Source organism: Ischnura elegans, chromosome 1 (genome assembly GCF_921293095.1).
Source record: "Ischnura elegans chromosome 1, ioIscEleg1.1, whole genome shotgun sequence".
Classification (NCBI taxonomy): domain Eukaryota; kingdom Metazoa; phylum Arthropoda; class Insecta; order Odonata; family Coenagrionidae; genus Ischnura; species Ischnura elegans.
In genome coordinates this window covers 53,980,889-54,005,185 of record NC_060246.1, presented here as the reverse complement: position 1 = coordinate 54,005,185, position 24,297 = coordinate 53,980,889, and the positions used below count along the sequence as shown (strand labels likewise).

The 24,297-nt window shown below is 36.3% G+C and overlaps 1 protein-coding gene across 4 annotated transcripts in view; it reads right to left on the bottom strand.

The window, feature by feature from the left end:
* Positions 1-24,297, bottom strand: part of LOC124160764 (pancreatic lipase-related protein 2-like) — a 136,487-nt gene that overhangs the window by 8,649 nt on the left and 103,541 nt on the right. For all 4 annotated transcript variants that reach the window (XM_046536802.1, XM_046536793.1, XM_046536811.1 and 1 more), the window contains exons 2-4: positions 5,977-6,380; positions 2,672-2,826; positions 1,033-1,152 (exon numbers count right to left, since the gene is read on the bottom strand). In XM_046536802.1, the coding sequence (XP_046392758.1) occupies positions 1,033-1,152; positions 2,672-2,826; positions 5,977-6,310 (609 nt within the window). In that variant the 5' untranslated portion in view covers positions 6,311-6,380. The remainder of the gene's footprint in view (positions 1-1,032; positions 1,153-2,671; positions 2,827-5,976; positions 6,381-24,297) is intronic.

Here is a 24,297-nt window from a genome sequence, read left to right as displayed (position 1 = left end):
GCTGATGATCAATACTTAACGAAACTGAAGACCTGAATACTCATGAGGTATTCATTGCAACTTTTCATTGCTTTACCTAGTAACACTCAAAGAAGAATCTTATGAATAAGACAGATAACATGCCTAAATAGGAGTATTTGTCAAAGGTTCAGCAGTTACTCTCCAAATTGAGTTGAGGGGGTATTGTATTATCTGAAACAGAACACACAGCTTTTTTACTCAGGGTGTGTATATATATGGGCGGGTGTCAAGGGCGTACCCAGGATCATAACTTGGGGGGGGGGGGGGGGGGGGCAAGCGTGCTCTAGGGGGTGGGGGGGCAAGCCAAGTTGTGAAATTTTAGCATGGAAAAGGTAATGAAACCAACATTTTAAGAAAATTATAACAGTGCTTTAATAGTTTATGAGATTATTTACTTTGAAAAAATAGTTTTATTTTAGTTACATATCTTATACTAATAAATATCATTTTTCTTGGGTTTGAAGAAAATTTATTGAATACTTTCGTTTCAATTCACATCTGATTTTGCTGAAAGACTTTTGCAATTTTTGCTTCTAAGGGGGGGCAGCTGCCCTCCCCCATGCCCTCGCTTGGTGCATCTATGGTGGGTGTATGTACGGAGTATAACACTCACTGTGGATGATATGTAGTAATTTAATGATTTGTTTGCGTCACTCACTCTTTTGTTTACAATGTGCTCAAAGAGGGGAAGTGCATTGTGCATTCATGTTATGGTTACATAATGCCAAAACCCTAAAAAATTCTCTCTCACAACCAAAAAGGATCTTCTCAAAATGATCTCTCTCACACAACCTTTCATTGATCCAGGGCAGACTAATCAATTCAAAAATTTTAATAGGTGAAGTGATTTAATTTATTGATTCTCAATATTAAGGGTTCCTCATTTTTAGCTCCTTATGTAGAATAAATTAACAAATGCAATGTCTCAAAGATATTTCACTCATGAAGCAAAAGAGAATGCATTGAATTTAGTTTTCCAAATTCTGAAAATGAGATATACACAAGACTCACCTTAACCCAGCTACTGAGTGGTGTATCTATGAATCCATGAATAATAACTTTTGTTGGTTTTGTTGGGTCAAAATGAGACTTCCTGATGCTCTGGTCATTATGTGCACTCAAAACTTGTCCCTGAAAATACATTCATAATCAGCATCATTAGCAGCAACACCTTTCAGTCATTAAATGATAGATAAAATTATCCCTTCATTTACATTTGACACATAGTTAAAAATGCTGAATAAGTTTATCATGATCCATTGCATCTATGTACTTCATGGTGAAATATAATTATCTATGTGAATACATATAGTATATTCATAGTCTTTCTTTGAAGTGCTCATTTTAAAGTGTCTGACAAAATGAACTCAATGGCTTCAGACTCAACTTAAAAAAAAAAAAATTCATTGTCACAATGAAGGTTAACTGGTAAAATTAGTAGATTTTTATTCAAGAATCAAAGAAGACAGAAGATACTCTATAAGCAGCAATTATGGTCAGTCGCAATTTGCTAAAAACCTGTGCGAGGAGGACATAGTAAATGACGTAACTCGCCTGATAACATGGACTCCTCCATGACATCAGAGGCGTTTAATGAAACTCTGTGAAATTTTGCACTTTTTTTCATTGCAACAATGTTACATGAAAATCTCTGTCTGTCAGTTATATCCACAAATATCCTATTATTTCAGTGCCAAAACATAAATATTTATGCATCTCAGAATAGGAATAAGCGTTTTACACGATAATTTCTGTTACAGTTAGGAATTGATCAAGTACACTGGTAAATTCATACAACACCATCATATCGAGGCCTTAATACCAATTTATGACACCTTTTAGAAAGGATAGGGAGATCATGGACACTCAAAACTTCCTGGGCGATTTTTCTACGCCAATGTGGGTAGTCCCAACGCTTCCTGTCCGATGCCGGCCAATTTCTCAAAGGACATTATTGAGGAAGAGGTTCTCCTCCTCATCTAAATAGGTGCTGTATCTGGTAGAAGGGGAGGAGTAAAGAACGGTGGTATATAGTTCGTGTTCTTTTTTTCATAATTACTGGCTTAAGACTGGTGCCCCTATTGAAATGAATTTTTTTCCTCCCTTTGATTCTCTATAGCTCCTCTCTTCCAGTCTCTCCTTAAAGCCTTTCACTTTGGCAATGATTCTTGTATTCTACAAGTCAGAATAGGAATGAGTACATATTTCACAAGATTACATATGTTACAGTACTGAAGTACAGGTATTGAAGCAAGTCTTCATCCACTTCCATCCCCTCCTCTACTTCCACAAGATCCACCATCTATAGACATATATGCAAAGAAGAATTCCTGCCTCACTGGATTTCCTTGAGAAAGTGACCAGTATCTGTCAGGAAACATTGGGGTCACCCAAACATTGACGAGGCGAAGTACCCCAAAAATGTTTTAATTACCATGATGACCAACCGTAAAAGTTTTTATAAAGAATTTGGATAAGGAGAGCTGGAATGGTTTCCGAAAAATTGTTGCCTGAACTCATTCATTTAGAGAAACACTAGAAAATAGGATTTAGAGAAAAACTAAGTAAAAATAATAGAGAGATACATTGTTTATTTTAGCAGATAAACATTTGTGTCTGAGAAAAGGTTGACTGGATGAGAAAAACTCACCTCTGAGGGATTCCTCCTAGTGTAGAGAATGAATCTTGTGTTAATAACTCTTCTGGGCAGAGGAAATACATTGAATGGTCGATAGATGAGATGGTACCATTCTTTAGTCAGTGCCAAACAGCCTAACTCCTCATAGCACTGGGTCTCATTATCCGCTAAAATGATTGCAAAAAAGAAAAAAATGCACTTATTTTCACGATTGCTATAGCTTCACATCACATAAATTAGAATTGAGTATAATTACATGCTAATAAAATAATACAACCATTAAAAATATTATTTACTCATTTATGGATAAACTAAAAATAAATATTTAGCTAAATTGATACTCATTTGGAATTTATTCTTGTGTTAAGGTGCATCTTTGCAGTCTCTTCAATCAGCAACAGCCTTTTCACAAAAGGACATTTGTGAAATACCATGGTCGTAGGAATGTACATCTATAACCTTTAGGCATGAAAAACATTTATATTAATCATTTTCATTGCAGTGAAAACTGTTTTCCTCCTTTGAACTTGACTCCACTTGCTAATGTTACAGAATTCTAATATTTTACATCACCTTCTCCATCCTTTTATGCAAATTAAAAGAAAAGGAATGGCAACAGTGCTACCTAATTGGATAAACTAATTCCAAATCTAGCATACCATTCGTTTCATTTGTAATATGCAGCTGAAACCAATGCAGAATGTATGAGCCCTATGATTTTTGGAAAGCTATGCTAATCTATCGCTAAGTACAGGCATCCTGTAAAAGCAGACTATATGGAATATCTCATTTCCAATCCTAAAATGGTGACACATATGAACAAGGGGTAAGATGACCATTTAAATTGTTCAGAAGCCCATGGAATTTAGGATACCCAGTTTTGCCATTTTATATCAAAACAAATTGTAATACCTAGTAAATTGTGCCAATGTGCTGGATTTAATGCCAACAGCAAAACTGTCTTCCATTGGTCCGAAGAGTTAGGACGATTCCCATGGTGATCATATTTGTGAAAGGTAGGCAACCCGCAAAAATTTTCTTACTATTCTCCATTAATTACTCGACGGAGTCATTTTTTGCCCATGGCGTAGAAGTGACGGCAAAAACTTCTAAAAAAGTGGTAATTCATAGAAGTGGGAGTAGTAATTCATTATTGCATAGCAGGTCATGAAATTTGAAGTAACATGATAATCGGCAAAAATTGGTGGGCCAGCAAAGGCGTAATAGGTTATCTACTATCTTTTTGGGTCCCCCTTCAAATTCCAACATGATCGTATGGAAAATATGCATTCACGGGGTTGATATTTACATTATAACAGAAAAAAATACGAGCGTGAATTGTGGGTTGCCTATTACCTACATGTCAGACCTTGAAAGTTGCCGGTGAAAATCTAATTTAAGTTGCCTAATGCCCCCAAAGATGATAAAAGAACGTACCGCATCATACGTATCTTAGTCGATGAAAAATAGGAATGTGTGTTTTAAGAGCAGTTTTCTGCCATTATTCGGAATTTATGATGTCTCTTTACCAACACATATCTTCAATTTGACCGAATTAATACAAACGACAATTTTATCAAATTGTAAATCTTACCCTGCGAATAATTTTCATGATGTCTTCCTGGGATTTCAGAGTAAACCCCGGGAATACTTCACGGAAAGATTGTTTTGTCGTTTTAATCCACCATTTCCAAACTTCGAGGCAAACATTCTGCCGGAAGTAACCGGTAAATCATTTTAAACAACATCACCATCGTAAAATGAATTTGGGTCGGCGACTTTTGTGGGTTAATTCGCTTCGAGAAAATGGTGGAAAATAATATTTCCAAAGGATAAATCGTATCTTTATATTTACCAAAATATTTGAGGGAGGACAGTAATTCAAAAAAGACAGAAGCGAGATTTAAATCCAAAGATCCTCGGACACAGTTGACTTGGATAAGCTTGATCAGATGTTATGGTTCAGTAGCCATTTTATTTCTTATTAATTATTTCGAAAATCCTCTACGGATGTTTGAACTTCTCTCCACTTCGCCATCGAGTAAGAAAAATAAAGGCAATCGACGTTTCGCGCTTCGATTCGTTGCCTATTCTCGAGTCTACGCATGATAATTTTAAGTTCCCACGGAGAATCGGCGTCAGGAAGGGCGGCATTGCCAATGTTCCTTCTCTTCCTATTCCAAATATGACGGCTCTAGGTTTTTATAAAACTTAGAGACGATGGAAATAATCAAAAGGAGTTCATCTTGTACCAATATAAATAAAGCTGTTTCTATCTCATAGGAAGAAAAACGACAAAGTTAAAATTTAACATTGGAATTAAGTGAGCAATTACCATTACCTCAACCGAGGTTATTTATATAATATATAATATTTATTGTTCATACTTTTTAACTAAAACATTTTTAAAATGTGTCTAATTAGAGGAAAGATGGTAATTATCCCCATTGACTTATTTATATTGTCAACATCACTTTTCTGTACCAAGAATGAGAGGCAGATTCATCAGCCTTGACCTCGAATCAAAAAATCATCTCTAGATTTTCTCTCGAGGTCAAGGCGAGTTTTTTTTCACATATTTGTTTAGTTTTCACACTCTGGTGTAATCACGGAAAACACCTTAAGATAATGCATCACTCCCGCTCGGCCAGCGTATTTTGTTTGACATTTTGAAGAATTACTCGCTTAAAGCTTACGTTAGCATCTTGGAATATTTAGAGTGCCGAATTTAGTGAAAATTTACTTCTATCTCATAAATGAAATTTTGACCAGAGAGAAAATAACGGGAAAAATTTACATATTTAACATACATGTAAGTCTTGACAATAAAAGCTACTCCATGCCCTTTGAAAATATTAAGATATTGGGTAAGTATAATTTTTAAATAAGCAATAAATGAGAAAATCAGTGAAAGTGAAGCGTCATTAAGGTCAATCCCACTCAACCGGTGGTATTTTGTATTTTAGTGACGTACTATCACTTTAAAACTTTTAAAGCGTTCATTTTGATATTTCAGAGTTAATAGAATTAATCCTTTTTGAAATCTACCTGCATTTTTAATGTAAAAATTTTGACTATGAGAATGCAGAACTTAAATATTTAAGATACGAGCAAATTTTTTCAAGGTTCACCTATGCAAGGTTATACAGCTGGAAAAATTCAAGATGAAACTTAAAGTAAAAAAAAAGAAATACGTCTGAAAATCAAGGCGGTCGTGCTAGAGCTAATTGCTCTCTAAATAATTATATGTGAGCTTTTCTCGAGCTCTCCAAAAAATGTATTTTTTCTGAAAGACGACAGAAGGAGAAAATTCTTACAAGGGATCCATGGTACGGTGTCCTGCAGCCTCTGAGGAACGCTCCTTCCGGCCCAAGTCAGCAAATCGACAGCGGTGGCCGCTTCTGCAGCCTTCGGCCCCGTCCCCAGCATAGTGATGCCCATGACGGCGATCGCGAGGGTAAACCACAAGCCATTCATCACGACGCCCCGATGGAACTGCTTTCGACTTTGGTATCTCACATTGAAGTCACCCTCACAACCATCCATGGTGACTCTGTCATCGTAACAACTTGAACAGTCACCAAGAGCCACGTTCTTCTGGTGATCATGGTGCCGCCCGTCTCCAGCTTCGTGCCGCGAGTTAGGTGCCATTCGAAAAGTTGGGTACCAACTGCAACATACTACGTTAGGCTTCGCTGAGGGGTCCTCTGGCCAGCGACCACTGCAAAGATAGAACATGGAATTAAATCATTAGGTTTTCCATTTGTCACTTTAAACAACAGGAATAAGCAAAAAAAACTATAAATATTAAAACTCAAGGCTACCAGATCATTAATTTATTGTTTGCATTAACTTAGAAGGAGGGTGCTTGAGGGTTTTGGCGGTATAAATTCCCTCCCCCGAAGACCAAATTCAATGTCCGCAATCTATTTAAATGAGAGTTTTATAAAAAAAAAAAACAGCAATTTTCTAGTTAAAAACTATTTTGTAATAATTTCTTGGTCCTTTATTCAATGTTATTTATTTTTCTCTACTTAAATATATGCTTTAAATGCATTGGTTTTATATTAAGTATCCTGTAGAATAAATCATTCAACCCCTTACTCCAGCGTTGTTTCTTTGGCGACGACAATGGGTCCACAACGCTGATAGGTACCTCAAAATTAGGAAATTTATTTTATCACCAAGGGAAAGGCTATGACAGATATATCAATGAGAATTCACTTCTTTCATATATTTTGCAAAGTTAATGAAGAATTTCAAATTATTAACTGGTACATTAAGAGCTCAGGTTTCATCAACAATGAAATAATGACACAGTCATACGAAATAATTAATCGTTCTTCAGGAGATTAACTGTTTCCATTTTGACAATTTATATTTCACGTAATACAAAAAACATAATGTAGAGAAGAAATAAAACAGGTCGTTTTTTTCTAATATTAATGTACTTGCATTTGTAAAAAAGATTTAATTTTTATGAGAGTAATTTATTGATACAATTCGTTGCTAATCGAGAGAATGAGAAGGTCATAAAAATCTTAAAGACACGCTATTAGAGGTAGTTTTTGCTTATTTCTATAACTGGTGAAAAATAATTTTCCAACAATTAATCAATCAAATTTTTAGTAGGGTTTTTAAAATAATATCTTAAATGATTACCGAGTAAAAACTACTGTTTTTCTTTAGCAACCACTGACTATAAAACATTTCTGATCATTTTTGTCAGAGCGATATGTGTTTTCAGCAGTCTCTAGTACAGTGGCGTAGCTAGGAATTTCTTTCGGGGGGGGTCTAAAACCAGGGTGGAAAATGTTTTAAAAACAGGGTACTAAGTAGAGGGTTTTAAGCTAATATTAGCATTTTTCAAATAATCGAAACAATTTCATTTGTAAAAGAAATCTTTGGTATGTTTAAGATTTTTCAATATTTTGTTTTCTTTTATGAAGGAAAGAAATTGTGTTTTTTTATTTCGGGATGGGGGTTTTGGACCCCCCCGGACCTCCCCCCTCGCTACACCACTGCTCTAGTATCATTCTGAATGTCCTTGTGCATGACTCACTATGATTGAGGGTATATATGCGTCTTAGAGTCTTCCCAGATAGTATGAAAGTTCCCAAACCTTCTTCGGAATGAAGCACTTTCGAGTCTTTAGAAAGTTTCATTGCTCCCTTGACTTCTCAAGCACTCTTCACTAGTCTAGACGTCTGCCTCTCATGAATAGCATAAAGGTTACTAAGGAAACATTATTGCTATGAGATAATATTGGCTATCATCGAACCCAAAGCAACATAAAGAAAAAGGTGCTGAAGGCTAATATCATGAGGTAGTTGACAGGTGAAAGTGAAGCGAAGGTAGGTATTATGCGCTCAATTCCGATATTTATGCCAGCATGAATCTATTTACCACGTGTAATTTACCAAGATTTGGATTACATCATACGTTGGCGATTTCCAATTTTCTTCCAACTACATGGCCTAATTGCAATAGCAATATTATTTAGCTTTCTAGATTTTGTGTTTAGCCGTTGACTTTTCGCTGTTTCTCTCTCATTTTGACTCCGACATACGTAATGGAAAGGTTATGATCAGCTTCCTGTCCGAAATTGGTTTTTTACTGTATATTTGTTTCCCTCACCATGTCAGATTAATTTGAAACAGCATATTTTCAAACCAAAAGGAGAAGTACTCACCAACTTTTAACAAAACACAAGACTTTTGACTTATCAAAAACGACGGTTTCTCCTAAATTAAAATAAGTCAGAAATTCATCACAAGCCATGTGGATCCATAGCAAGTACCAAATTCTGATATCGATCGCAGTTTATGCTAAAATCAAATAATAATATATAAGATTGCACATGTGAAATCAAATATCTTACTTATATTTTCGACGTCCTTTTTAGCGTTGTATTTATTCATTGAAAAACTGAATTTATCAGTTCATATCAGCAACTCTATGGCTAACAATGGAAACGGAATAATTACCTTCTCTTTCTTTAAAAACACGATCATTAAGCGGATAGTTTATGACTTATCTGCAACGCTGGTGAAATTACCGGTTATCCTCTGACCATCGAAATACGAGAATAGTCGAAACAAAGTATTTGTCGTATCGGTGACCTCAGCGGTCGGTCGCCAGGACAACATGACCGACCGATGGGGGCATGGATTGAAATGGTAGCGGGGGACGAGCTCGTAATAAAAGACAAAAATGAAGAGTGAACGTGGGACTACACCACAACCGACGGTCTTTAATCAGGTCAATGGGTCACGCCTGACGAGAGAGTTTCCCAGTGTGACCGAAGGGTCAACATTTGGTGGGCTAGGGAGAGGAATGTTCAGGGGCAAGCGAGGTTTCTGAGGAGATGGAGTGCCTCGGCGTATTTTGGGGAATTTCTTAATGGAATTCTGAGGGAGGCGAATAGAGATTGAGTGGTCGCTTGTTCACTGACTGTGAGGGAGGGGAAGGTGCCCTCCCGTCGACGGACGCTTGCTTTAGAGCTTAGGCAATGAAAGCTTCAACGGGCGAAAACTTTCCCCCCGAAGCAGGCGGCGGTAAGGTTCGCGCGTTCCCGATCGCATCGGGGCATTCCTCGCCGCCAACGAACGAATTATAATCGCAATCACGAAGGTGTTTGAGACCAGTCAGGCCACGGAATGAATACTAGACTCGGGTCGAAATATATTTGCCCGACACCAAACCAATAGATTACGTATATCTGTACCGATAATATTTTCTCATATTTATGAATTTCCAATAATTCCCAGTGCGCATCAAAATATAGGATATGCGATATTATTGCCGGGGTAAAAATCGCAACTGGTGAAAAAACACTTAAGGATGAGCTAACAAAAAGAACGAGGATAGGTAGACCGATTCTACCAGATTTCCCAGAGCATTCGGAGTTTGGAAATTTAAATAGATTTTAAAATTACCTGTCTCTGTAAAATTTACTTTTAGCCAATAAACCCATTTGGAACATGCTTATTTGATCATACACTGTCCGATATGGTCTTATTTTACCAGGGATCATATGTTTTTATTTTACTGACGATATTCAGCAAAGGGATGATACATCTTATATTTACAATGTATATTTTCACTCTTATGTGAACACCCTGCCTGAACAAATACATTGTTCTCATTCATTCGTTCCATAAAGAGGTCTTGCGAATTATGCCTCGAGATTTCATTGTGCAGAAAGGCAACAAGACTGGATCCCGTTACATTCACGATGACCATACATTTTAGGAAAACCCTCAGTGGCAAAAATAACCTAATGAAAATACTGAAGGCTTGAATGGAAGCAGCGTGCCTGGCACCAAGAAAAAAATCGCATTTCCGTCATTTTATACCCAGAAACCAAGCGGTAAATAATTTTAAATTATCATTCCTATCGTGGAATTCTACATAATCACAATTCAACATAATTTTTCCATACATTTTCGTGGAGCATTCTCAACTTACGCTTACACTGCAGTGTCAGTTAATCAGAAACCAATTATTATTATGTAATTTTGAATTTGGTAAGAAAACTGCTTTCGCTAATGTATCGATGCCACTTCTTGAATCTTGCATCTAAAAATTGACTAAAAGACAATGGCTCCAAATATTAATGAGTGGCTGAAAAGTCGTTCAAAGTGGCTAAAAAATATTTCACGATACGCAAGTCACTAACGACAATGGCGATGCGTGGGCAGCAATCTTTCCAACGCTGCATAATACAACCCCATGTTTGAAATGCCAAAATTTCTCCTTGAACCCCTCATCCGATGCGGATGTTTCGACTGCGATTTGCATCCAAGGCCGGGGCTTGCGGCGCGGAACTGAACAGCTTTGTTAGGGCCGACGCAAATCATTTGAAATCACGGGCTTCGGTTTTTTACGGTGATGCATTATTCTTTGAAGGACAAGGTTTACGTAATAGCACAACACGGGGACTTCATAGAGGAGACTCCAATCCGTTCCGAAGAAGCTTGATTCATACTGCCTCTTACAATTAGAGAGCATTTTGATCTGTTTTCACAAATATCCGAAGTGAGGCGTTAAGTGCAGGGCGATCTATTTATTTCGAATGTTTGCGATTGAGTATTTGCAATCACGTGGAGTAGTAAAAATTATGAATTTATTTCATGAATTTATGAATTTCATAGATTTCATATCATCTCGAATATATTACAATTTCCGCTTATTAGGCCTGATAATAAAAAATAATAAAATAATAATTTTGGTTTATTTACTCCGTGTAATTCGGATCGCTCTATCGTCAGCGTCATAAGTGACGAATTAATTTAAAAATTTTCGATGAAAATTTATGAATAGGTACTATAGATTATACCATCTCCAATGTAAGTTTCGCTTTATAGTAGGCATAATAATAGTTTATTTGCCCTTGCAATTTGATCGCTCTGCCGTCAACGTTGCGAGTGACGAATTTCGTTAACTAATTTAAAAGCGCAGTGGGCAACAGCGCATTCACTAGAAGGGAGCGACTTGAAAATCCTATATTGTGACATTCGTGAGTATACAACAGGAATTAGCCGACGCTTTCATTTCATACAAGAGAATTCACCAATTCACTGTAGGTATTCCTCTCGTGAAGGATGCGAAGAGGAATCCTAAGTTCACTCGTCCCTAGTTAAGCGTCAAAGAGAAATACGGTGAAATGAGTTGAGCTTCCATTCGAACTATTTGAACTCTTACACATCCGAGGAGGCAAACAGCTGTTACGAGTGCCACGCGGAATGGAGCGAACTTCACTAAAAAGTCAATCACTAACGTAATAGAGCGGATCTTTTTTTGCGCCAGCTCCATTGGAAGTGCGCTCGTGTGCACGTGACTTGACAGTGCATGACGTGATCCAGCTTTCTTCTCCTTCATGCAAAAAAGAACAAATTGACCGGTGCAACCACCAGGAAATTGGAGGAAACATGGGCTATATAAGTGCAGCTACAGGCTGAAACGTTTGCGAGATTGAATTTTAAAAGCCTTTGGGCGTCTCTTTTTCATACCACCTGTATCGATTCTTCCCACTGTCAAGTCAATAGTTTCGATAATCCCTCATTATAATGAGACTGCTGGTTTTTCAACTACCGCAAAAGGATAACATTAGCGTTTCCTACGGCAGTGTTAAAACCTTCTATTTCAATCTTATTGATGAAATCGATATGAATCGTTCTGAAAAATTACGATGCAGAGTATTAATTTCTATTGAGTAGGGATCTCAAACGATATCATCTAAAAGTCATTTCAATAATTTAGGGCAATGAGGCACTATCCATGAATTAGTGTAGTAGCAGTAGTCAAATTGTATCGTTCCGCCGATTGAGGGCTTCACTGTATTACGCAACCATTTCGTCTTAACAAGATAGGTTGACTTCAAATTCCACTGTTTCAATACAGTATTGGCAAAAAAATGTAAGTAAATATGTTATCTTCATTTCCGCTATCAAAATTATGAGTAGGTAATAAAAGAGTGAAAGACAGGCTATTGAGATAGTAGAGTATTAATATTTATTCAAGAGCTAATTTTACGTCACGTAGAGATAATTTTCTCTTGGTGTTGTCTTATTCAAAAACTTTGGGTTTAATAGCGTAAAGAGGCTGTTTTGGAATAATTTAATAAAGCATGTTAGATCATATTAACGCGTGGTACATAAGTTCGTAGCCAATTATTCTTATTCGAAAGATACTTGAATGATAAGCAGCCTACGCTTATTTGGAAACTGCATGGGAACAGAAGTGTGACCGCAAGAAATGTTTCGAAATTAAGAAAATTCCCTCGAGTGCCTTGCAGGCATGGAAAAATGCCAAAAACCTTTCACAATACACTTCGAGCCAAATTATGATCGTTTTTTATTGGCAACCGATCGATAGTAAAATCCTCCACTCGATCGATAGTAAAACCCTCAAGCTACTGTACATATCAGTCGGACAAGAAATTTATGCTCCATTGTGGAGAGTCAATCCCCACTCCAACACTGGCAAATATATAACTACTTAATCCAAAATTCAACCCCAAAGGATATTAATCAATATCAAACCTTCAATAACTATAATAATAACTATAACTTTCTGTGACATAAATCTTATTCGTAGATAAATTTGCTCCCAATTATTTCCACACGAAAATTACTTGGATGATAAGCAACACACGCTGGTTTGAGCACCATGGGAACAAAAGCGTGACCGCAAGAAATGTTTCAAAATTAAGAAAATTTCCTAATTATACGTAATATAATATCTATTTTAGCTATCTATCTCATGGAATAATATCTCTATAAAACGGTTTACACCAAACAGGTAAAATTAACGAAAGGAGCGACAACGAGAAATCAACTATAATAAACTCTTTTCAATTAAAGGTCAATTACAATTATCACACAAAATACTGGAATCCAAAATTCAAAATTAAATGAAATTTTTAAATTAAATGGCAATCGATAGAATTTTTATTGAGATTTTTTATTAGATGGAACACCCTCGTTCGTACTCGTATATTTTAAAAATTTATTCAGGAAAAAAATATTTTAGGACATTAATTAGGAGGAGATGTTTTGAAAGGGGTTCTTGCATTGAAGTCTCATTTAGAAGGATAAATAAGTTTCCCATTATTTTCAACCAATTAGCTGCTTATGAATACATACCTCCACCGGAACGATATCAGATGAAAAATGTTCCGGAAAATGAAAGGTAAATCGCTTGAAAACTTTTTAAGAGCCAAAAAAATGGGAGGTGGATAAAAATAGCAATAAGATATTCGATAAGGTCAACAAGTTTCAAATCCCATTGATTCCCAAGGTCTTTCCCTCCAGCTACCGAACGAAGCCATATTAAGAGCTAGCCTTGCCCCGGACAAATCTAAAATTGATTCCATCCTCAATCGAATCTCCTCACTCGTAAAAGCTTCCATTAGAAGCTCATTCAAACCCAATGGCAATGCGACGTCATTTCCATTAAATCGCAACATCAGCACCGAGAATCACTCATGATTTTTCAGAGTGACGAAACTAAACTTAGGTTCCGCATGTTGGATTGTCCCGCAAACTATTGAAATTAATTCTTCTTTTGCTCCATAAATAACTATTAGGCACAGTATTAATGTAAAATTATCTTATTAATCTCAAATAACATATGTCGTTGTTGTCTCTTTGACTGATTGATCTTATCCTGTAACTAGTAAACAACTTTTAACCCTTGACTACCCTTTTTCTAATTTCTTTTAATTCAAATTAGCAATTGATTAATTCATTACCTTTAACACTAGCTTAAAGTTTACCTTCAAAAAAAGTGAAGTGATTCGATGGCCTTTCTGCATACTAATATTGCAAAATATTCAAGTTAATCAGGTTGCTTGGTAACGATTTGATACAATCGGGAGACAGATATGATTCACGAAGGATACGAACAAGCAAATAGGTGGACAAGCGTAAATTAATTTTGGTGAATTATTCTTTTTATAAGAAATATGTCGAAAAGAGAGAATAACGAAATCAATCTGGATACAAAATTTTATTAAATTTAGCAGCATACTTTTTTCCCGACGAGGTAAACGATTTAAAATCTTTCAAAAATAGATTTCATGAATCATTTCGCTTCATAAAACCCTTTTCGCTGGTGGATTGTGATTTTTACACTCCAATAATTCGATAACGTTTCAAATAATTGTTCGAAAAAAGAGTAGAAGCCCGCTAAATAATATTGTGAATTTCTCAGCGGTTTGGTACTACTATATGGCTCGTTAAAAGCTATAATGGGAGACTGCAAACCAAGCTCTTGTGTTCGCTGTAGTCATTAAATACTGACTTGACCTCAAAATATTGACGAGACTGAAGGTTTATGCTAGCGATATTGGGGCGCTCATTAGGAAATAGTAAAAAACGATATGAAAATACTGTGAGACTGATGAATATTGCTAACACACTCGTACACGCTGGTGATCTCTCATTTAATCAATTTCTGAACATTTCCTTGCACAAGGCACGATTGCCTTCATTGGAAACTCAATCCTCTGTATTTTACAGCGATTTTTTTACAGCGATCTACGAGCTTAACTACGTGATTACTCACTACAGGTGATTCCAAAAACCGTTTTTAAGTACATCATTGGTGCATGAGATGCGTAAAGTCACGGTTACTCTCCTCCAATGTATGAATTACAATTGTCTAGAGAATCATGTGTCACAATTTTTGGCTTATCAATGTCAATACTTATGATGAACTGTGATCAATCGAAGATACTGTTACACCGTTCTAACCAACTTCAATAGTTAACGTTGCCTTTTCATCTGATTTAATCTCTTGCCATTCAAGTGACAAAGTTCTACGATTTAATACTAAATACGTAGTCAGGTATATTCTTCGCGGGGTGCTTACGTGCCCTACGGGTTGCCTCCACTGACTTTTTTCCATGCATTGGAGAATCATGAATTCCAACGAATAAGTAATAAACTTCGTTTGCATAGTGTTGCAATGTATATCCATCATGTATCTGAAACCCTGATCTCCGTCCACAGCTTTTAATAGCTAAGAGAAAGTCCGAGGTTAAATGTTCCTGGGCAAGTGGTCTCATAATGGGATGCATGGCGGGCAGTTGCTACACGGGAAAAACATTTCGGGCGGCTGAGACCCCCAAAAGCAACTTGCAAAGTGGCAAAGTACCTGTTTGATACACTCTTGATTTATATTTCCTCAGATATGCTTCCATGTATGTTATCAATGCTTTATTCGCCCAACTTTTAGTATAGTCCTTCAGCGACACGAGCAGGTCGTGAACTTTAATTTTCATCATCTCCAAATCGCATCCACAACCATCACGCGAGGGAAACCTTTCCATTTCGCGACGCAGTTTTCTCGCTGTTTTTTTCAGTGACACGGTGAAGCAAGAGCAATCAGCTCTTGAAATAGAAAAAAAGAGTTTTCGCGGGATTTCCCTTTCCTGCTAGTTAGAGGGCTTCACTTGCAAAGACACATCTTCACGGAATGCGTCTGCCGAGAATCATAAGGTCGCGTGGAAATATTTATATTTCCAAAGCATGAAATAAGAGGTTGTCTTGGTGTTCAGTCCCAACGAGAAGTCACTAATAGATGAGAGGAAAGGATGGTCAACGTGTATTGGGAATAAATGTGTCCATAAATTTCTGATTGTTTATTTTCAAATAGGTGATTAATTAGTTTAAATGCAGCATTGTCCTTTCGTTAATTTTAGACAAATGGACCAGCGATAAACGAATGAGGAAAGAGGGTACGCACCACTTAATAAAACCGGAATCTCAAGAAATTCGATGGGAGTTATATTGTTCTCAATGGTGTCATATGTCAATGCAGGGAGAGGCATTTTGATGTTGGATTCAAATGAATGAATATTTGCTAAGCGATGCCACTTTTCCAAAATGAAAGCCTTGATTTGGTTCCAGAATATTATTTAATTTACAGTGAGGATGATTGCTAAAAATGCATTTTCTCTGACTATATTACTGAATTACGGTACATAAGGTAAATAAATAAAAAGCCATGCGATGATTTAAGATGGAAAAATTGGGATAAAATAGCCATTTTCACTTATCACTGAGGCAAAGGAAACTTTTGCGTGTATGTTACGGTGCAAAGACGGAAAATGAGTCCGTACTATCCATTATTCATCATTTTATCATATACATATCATGTCTCAATGCCATTATTAAACTCAATAGGTGATATCATAAATGGCTCTCACAAGCGATTGAGCAATGAGTTTGACATTTGAATTATGATATTAGAAAACCACTGCCTTGAAAATAACAATTAAATAACCCAATTTTCACGCGATGGAATTGAGAAAAACAAACTATAAGTAACTAAGGGTGCCAAGGGTGCACACAAGTAAGGGAAAAATTGAATTTGATATCTAAATAGAATTAAAGTAATTGTTGCGAATTTAAAAGGGATCCCCAATATAGTGGGAGAGACAGGACGTAGTTATTCGCGAAAAGCTCGATATAGACTTCCCAACAAATAATCAATCGATTTCATAAACCTTACAATTCCCTCAAAAATTCAAATAAAAAACATTAATGAGTAAAAAATAGCTCTACTCCAATGAATGCTGACTTGAAAACATGCTGACAACATATTTTAAGTTTCCCTTTTTCGCACTATTTTAAGTTTTAATGCCAAGGGGGACAAAGAAACGATTTTACGAGAGCATAAAATTAAATATGTGATTACCAACCATTATTACGATTTTAAGATTCTTATGGTGATGTGTACCGACATTCAATACCGAATCAAGGAAGAGGTCCAAAAAGTAAGCTGGATTTTTGTACACATGAGTGATCTGGATATTTTCTCTTGAATTAAGTTCCAAACAATTACGGTATGAGACTGTTAAATATCTATAAAATAATTAACTCTGTAGCAACTTTTCACCAAACGTTTGCGATTGATTTTTTTAGAATGGAAAATAGCCCTGAGGAGGTAGAGATTTATCACCTTCAGATCTCTGAGAAAGGTCACCTGTGGCCAAGTGAAGGTTCCCAATTTTCGTATTCGACTCGCCCTGCCGCACTCCCTCACTTGCTGCCCTCTCCTTACTTTGACCTTGCTCTTATTCAAGTTTTTTTCTCGATCTTCCGCATTAAAATTTTCTGAGGTAATTTTTTTCATCGTACAAGGGTTTCGTATTTCTCATTGAAATTTTGTGAGTTTACAAGGCTTGGCATCTTTAAACCGGAATAACTTATTCGCAAAAAAAAAATGTTTCCTGAATCAAGAGATAGTCTTCTGAAAACCTCTGAAAAGTTAGATTACAAAGTTGGTCTTGATTGAAAAGTTGGTCTGATAGATTGCAATATCCCATTAAGTTCCCAATATAGTCCTATCATATTGGGATGCCAAATGGTTCTTCAGCTCTGTGTGCTCCGCAATTATACCAGAAGCAAAATTTTTAATTTTAATGTATTTTTTACATCTCACATCCATTTATTGGAGAAAAAAGGTCTCAAAATTACCTTCCTTGATATCCCTTTGCTTTTTTGAACACATATTTCCTGGGCATATTAATCAACCCTGTTTTTTTTTTCCACCGTTAACAAGCATCATCTTATGTTACACACCAAGCATATTGGCTGTGCTTCATTGTGCGAATTATTCACGAGGAAATTGTCTGACTTATAATTCCCTCTATTTTTATCTCCAAATATTCCACATGCTCACGGCATTTTCCGTTGATTCGCATTCTTCCATTCCAGCTAAAGTTTCCTCGCGGAGATTTGGTTCTAATGAAGCTTGTGAATTATTCCTCTAGATAAAATTTTATTTAAACCATTATATTTGCTCATCGGGGATATTCACACTTGTAGAATAATCCGAGGGTGGCATCATCTTAAGTTATGTCCGAAAAACACCCAAAAATACCAAAATTTCAAGATTTTAAGTGCAATTGCGGCATGGTTTCCCGATATTCTATTGAAAAAATAATTTTCAAGATTCAATTTCTCACCAAATGCAACAGATCTGGGAGGCATCCCAAAAGAAATTCGAAAACTTTAAAAATAAGGACCACCCTAATGTACACGCAATAACTTTATTCCTGATTCACCGTCCTATAATCCAAAGTTTATTTTTATATCGTTATTATTAATATTTTGCATGAAGAAATACCTAAACATTAAGTGTATGTACTTTCTAATGTTATTGTTGACACTGCCAATCTATGAGCAGAAATATTATCGATGCTCATCATAAATGCCCCAAGTATTATATATGTAGACTTCTTAAATATCTACCTATATTTCATCATTAAGCAACAACATTTAAAAATTATATATGCTAGTATTATGAGTTCAGTGACACTTGAAGGGCGCAAATTCGGAAAGCAATGATATTGCATGCTACAGCAGTAGTTGAACTACTAAATGCAATTATCTCTGAACTCTGGGAGAAGAATTGGTACTCAGGGAAATGGAATAACATACTAATAACACAAAATAATTATCTCTCAACCACGATATTAAATTAATTTTATTTTTATTTAAACCCCATATAACTGTTACCAATATGTCGGCAATGACAGCCGTCGACGCATCGCTTAAACAAAAATATACCACTATTTACTGTCAATGGCATTTCCACCACAACAGAAGAGAAGCGTGGCCATAGCGTGGGGCAGGTAATGATTATTGCTTTGAACATATAATTACAATTAATAATCACATATAGCGTGGACTAATCATCAACTAGATCTCCATGAATCTTCAGAACGGCAATTTGAATTACTGTGTGGAGAAAGTGTGAAGCTACTATTTTCATTGATTTGTAGCTGATCACAAGTGTAAGAGACTTTCCTAATTACAAAATTTTGAATTTCCTCAATTTTGAAAAGTTTTCCAATTCAAGTGAGTAATTAATTTTGATAACTTAGTTTTAAATAATTATAAGGCAAATGAAACCACTATCTCCCTCAATTTTTCGCTCTCGATTTTCAAATTTCCTAAAGGATAAAATCAAATTACAACTCTACGAGTCCGAGAATGTCGGAAAACATTAGCTACCATAGCATTGTTGTTTAAGTAAGAGTATTGGCAGAGCGCTTATTTAATATTAATAGTCATGCTATCAGGAAGCTACAAGAAAACAACACGCAACGCAACGTTTTTAAAAATAGAATATCCAAGGTGCTATTGTTGTTTATCTATTTAATGCATTAATACATCATCCAAAACTTCACTATATGTTTGAATATGACAGTTGACAGAAGATGACAGTTTACTATATTCTCTTACTAGGAAAAATAGGAACTTTATTGTCAAAACATGGGCTGAACAAAACGGGCAGAATCAAATTATGAATCATACTAATTTAATTAATTCAAACTATTGCCTTTGAACGGCAATGTAAATACGTAAAAAAATTCCCATCAATACAAATATTCCAAGAGTTAAGTGCTCCGCCTATTACTTTGATTCATGTATGTAAAACACAAGCACGTTCCTATTTTGAGGCAAAAAGAAGAAATAGTTTATCTAATTTTAAGAGTGAGCCCATTTTTACCATGAAAAGTCGTAGGATCCTTAAAACATTCCTAATGGAATCTTATTCCATTTGAAATATCAATTTTTAAATAATGGGGTAAATTAAAAAAATATATATTCTTACAAAACTCCGAATCGAGTTTCTCATACTATCTTGACTTAAACTCCTTAAGATGACGCCACTTAAGGTCATCCTTTTGCAAACAAAGCTGAATTCTTAGAGAGGGATATAATGCATGAAGGGATCCGATCGAAATCCAATTATCGATTTCAAATTAGCAATTGCTTACATCCATTTAACAATAATATTAAAAATGGTTTATTTTCGTAAAAATATTCCCTCTATATGAATTTAGTACACGTTAACCTAATCAATATCTCATTCTGTCTTTCTAAATATGCCTATGTTAGTTTATTATCTAACAAAAGACACCATCATCAAGACTTGTGGAGCAAAATAAAATAATGTCGACGGAAGTTCAAAATCCAATCCAACACATTATTACAGGTATCTCCTTTCTGATTTTCCATTTCTCCTTTCCTTTAATAGGGTGGTTTCCTATTATTTTTTTATTGCCTAAATCGAAAGATTATTACTCCTGGAGTACGTATTTCACGCTTTTAGATTTTTAAATGACAATATCTATTTTTCGCGATTAAATGAAAAGTGAAAATTTTCAAGCGCGCGAAAACGCGACGCTCAAGTATGAATGCCGGGAAATATCTCCGTACGTCGTATTTCTGGTTCCCCCTCCCGCCCGGTGAGGTGACCTTGAGGCGAGGCTTAGCGCTGATACGTCGCAGGCTGCCAGCCGGTAGCTGAGTACCTTGCTGAATGGTAGCGCTTGGCTTAAAAAAGGTTTATTAATACCTTATCAAACGAAGAAAACTTTCCGACCTTAGCCAGTTTTGATAGGTGATTATTAAGACATGTTTCCCTGAGCTCTGTGCCTCATGCATGCATTGGTAACCTCAGACGATGTATAACTCCTATCCTCTCGTGTAGAAACTAGGTCCCTGTGACGTCACGTGGAGCGGAATCGCATCGGCGCCAATATGGCCTTTTTCAAATGAGGATAAAATTTGACCCTTGCCATTCGTCTAAACCGGTATTTCTAAAACCAAATAATTTGTGTATTATGAATACACTAATGGTGGGTAACGAATCGCAATCAATGCCTTTCGTTTTCTTCGATGAAGGAAACTACCCTATTCGTTTTAATTTTGATTTCATTATCCATCATTTTAGCACTTCGATTGGAATTTTTGCCTTACTATTTTTTACGTCAGAGCATTTTACAGAATCAGATGGATTACTCAACGATCATTGTGAATTATTTAGCTACTGGATGTTCCTAATTCAACTTCACCCACATGCACAAGTTAAGTAGGTTATACATCTTGAGTTATTAAAAAAAAAGGAAAACGTTCCATAGGCGTTTCATAACAAGAAAAGCTCCTCGCAAAGTCGTGTAAAAGGAGCTTTGATACTATGAACTAACTTCAGCAAGCACAAATGGTCTGCAATTTAAAAAATAAGTCATAAGCACCCAGAAAATTTATTGCACCTAAAGAGGTTGTTAGTGGATGCAATACCAAGAGTTGCGCCACAAGTGATTGAAAGTCCAAGGCCGAAGCTCCCAGTGAGCAACATGTGAACTCGAAAATCAAATGACAAGTGCAGGTTTCACATACGAGACAAAATTCTAGGGCCAAAAATACCAACCTAATATAAATGAGCAAATGAAATGGTTAAGTTTAGCTACAGGAATAATCAATAAGAATTTTAACAGCACTATTCGTGCTCAAACGAACGAAGATATAGGCTATTGTCATTCAACCACAACACGAGGTCTCCATTTTATTTTGGATATTTCCTTGCAACTCACATATAAAAATTCCTACAAGAAAATTTATTAGATATTTTCGTATCCATGCACCTGTTCCATTTAATAAGATGGACAAAAATATGAAAATTAAAGTGCGCTACGTCTCTCCTAACTTCGACCTTAGCTTGTTTAAGTCTACCATTTTGAGATTTATCATCATTTTAATTGCTTTTAAAAATGAAAATGAGGTATTTTATTACAACAGTAATTGCGATAATATATTAGGCATTGTATTTAAAATTAAATCAAGCAATTGCTTCAAACTGTGATTAACACTGAAATTACAACGATCTATTCAAAGATTATTCAATGGGGAACTTGCATGAATTTTTTTTATTTCATAGGCGGACAGAAAATTATTTTCTGAATACAACAAAGAAAACCGCATGTAAATCTGAGTTTTCCTTCGCGAGATATTTAATAATAAATATAACGAATTTTAAAGCGCGGGAAAAACTCCCTCACCCCCCAAGCCACTGCCGACGAAGCCTCGATGACGTCAAAGGTGCCTAAACATCACGCGAAGCTATTGTTGTGATTGTTTGTAATAGTTGCCAGCAGTTGTGAGAGCTTCGTTTGTTAGACGTGTTGATTATTTTATATTTAAAGATAAATATCCGACGATAGAGGCTTGGAAGCCCTCGTTTTTTGCATTATTTATAATATTAATATCTGAGTAAGGGCATAAAATATAAAACTGGAGCAGTTAAACCAAAAATTTGATAATACCTAAATAACATCGTTGTAGGAGTCTGAGCCACGGACATTGGAAGGGGGATACGTTAATTGTAAGTATCGACGGCATATCATTCATTTAAGTATGTAATTAGAACGATTTTGATGTTTACTAATGTCCGCTTAGCTTTTGTATACAATAACTTCATCCGTTTATTCGTAGGTACCGGAGAATTCGTCGTTTAGGACTGTCTGTGCTTGTATTATGGGGAGAATTCCAGTCAATGCAACTTTTGCTCGCTGATTGGAGACATCTAGGAACATTTTTGTGCCAAAATAGTGTTATTTTCAACGTGACATCTCCCGTTAAGCTACTGCTACTAATCACAGTGCCAGTGGTTGTAATGCACAAAGTTTGACAAGGTTGAAAACTATCGGCCAAGAGTTATCAGTGTTCCATCGTGATTGAATTGTAAAAAGTGCTATTACGCTATCGATAAATGTCTAACAGTAGTGTAAAAATTGTCAGTGGCGTGCTAATCTCCGTTGTTCACCGTAGATATGACATTTCACGATCACGCTATTGAAATAAAAACTGTGTGTGAAGTTTGTTATTCCATTATTTCAACGAATAGTAGTGAGAAATGTCACCTGTGTCACTTGTGTGGGCTAATTTAAGGGTTTAAATCAGTGAATAAATAGTTGTATTCATCATAACGAGTTCTGTTATTGTAAGTTGTACGTGATGAATATAAGAATGTGATAGTGACATCCAGTTTTGATAAGAGTATTTGCCTATTTCCCACTATATTTTTATGGTATATGCTAGTATATTGTTTATGGATTTACCTATATTATTGAAATAGGTTGTAGCTTGTGTGTGTGTTAGCAGCGGAACCGATTCGCGATCTCACATGTGGATTGTGTGCAGACTGTTTTGCTGTGAATTCGTACCGTAGGACGGATAGGACTACCTTCTCCGTTAATCCGGCGTTGCCAAATTCAACAGCACAGCTTCCTCTAATGTCAACAGCACAGCTTACGATCGTTATCCTCCAGTATTAAAAGTTTCTTTTACAACTCGATTTGCCGCCGACGTATAGCAATAATTTGTCTTAACAAATTCCATGAGGGTCGTGGCATCAATTTTTGGTGTCCTAAAAAAAGGCTGGTGTCCTAACACCCCATGTTACACGCCTTTTAGGCGGCTTGCGGGGTATTATGTAGACGTAGATGAATTTCAGGTGTACTATTCGAACGAGTGGCAACGTTATCATCCATTTTTCTGATAACCAAAACACACGAAGTGAAACGCTTGTACTTCATCATCCCGATGCCGCATTATTAATATCCCAAGTAATAATCTAGGCACAATAGCAATAGGAAAACTTGCCCAAGAATAACAGAACAAAATAAAGTGACGATGAGCGGCTAAATACTCCCTCAAAACAAATTTTACACCATGCGCTCAGCGTATTTCCCTACTCCCTACGGTTGTTTAGGCACCTATGACGTCACGCCTGGCCTCGGCAACGCTCGGGTGTCTTCGCGCAGTGGTCGGCTCAGAGAAATTTTTCTCGATTTTAAATGCAATTATTTTATTTCTTTTGATGTTGAATGGAGAAACTGAAGGTATTTTTGCGAGCTAATGTATCCATTTGACTTATTCAAAATAGTTTTTAGAGCAATCTACGACCCATGCAAGTTCCTCATTTTTAGTATTTTTAGTGAAGAAGAATTAGATTAATTTTCACTAACAAGTATGATTCTATTTATGGACCGTTACGAAAGTCGGAGCTCACTTTGCATTAATACGAAGTTAAGCTTCGTGATTCGAGCCTTGCCGGTTAAGAGACTCCGCAGTACCATCAGTTTCGAGATTTCAAAGCGGGAGGATTAGAAGGGCCGAAGGACACGGGAGAGTGTAAAAACAAAACAAAATCTCAGCCAGAAACACCGACCAGCCTTCAACCCCATCCGTATTGCTGGAGCGGGCCCAGAGCTTTCCTCGTTAGGGCGGTTGATATAATGCAAACGCGACATGTTATAAGCACGCGCGAGA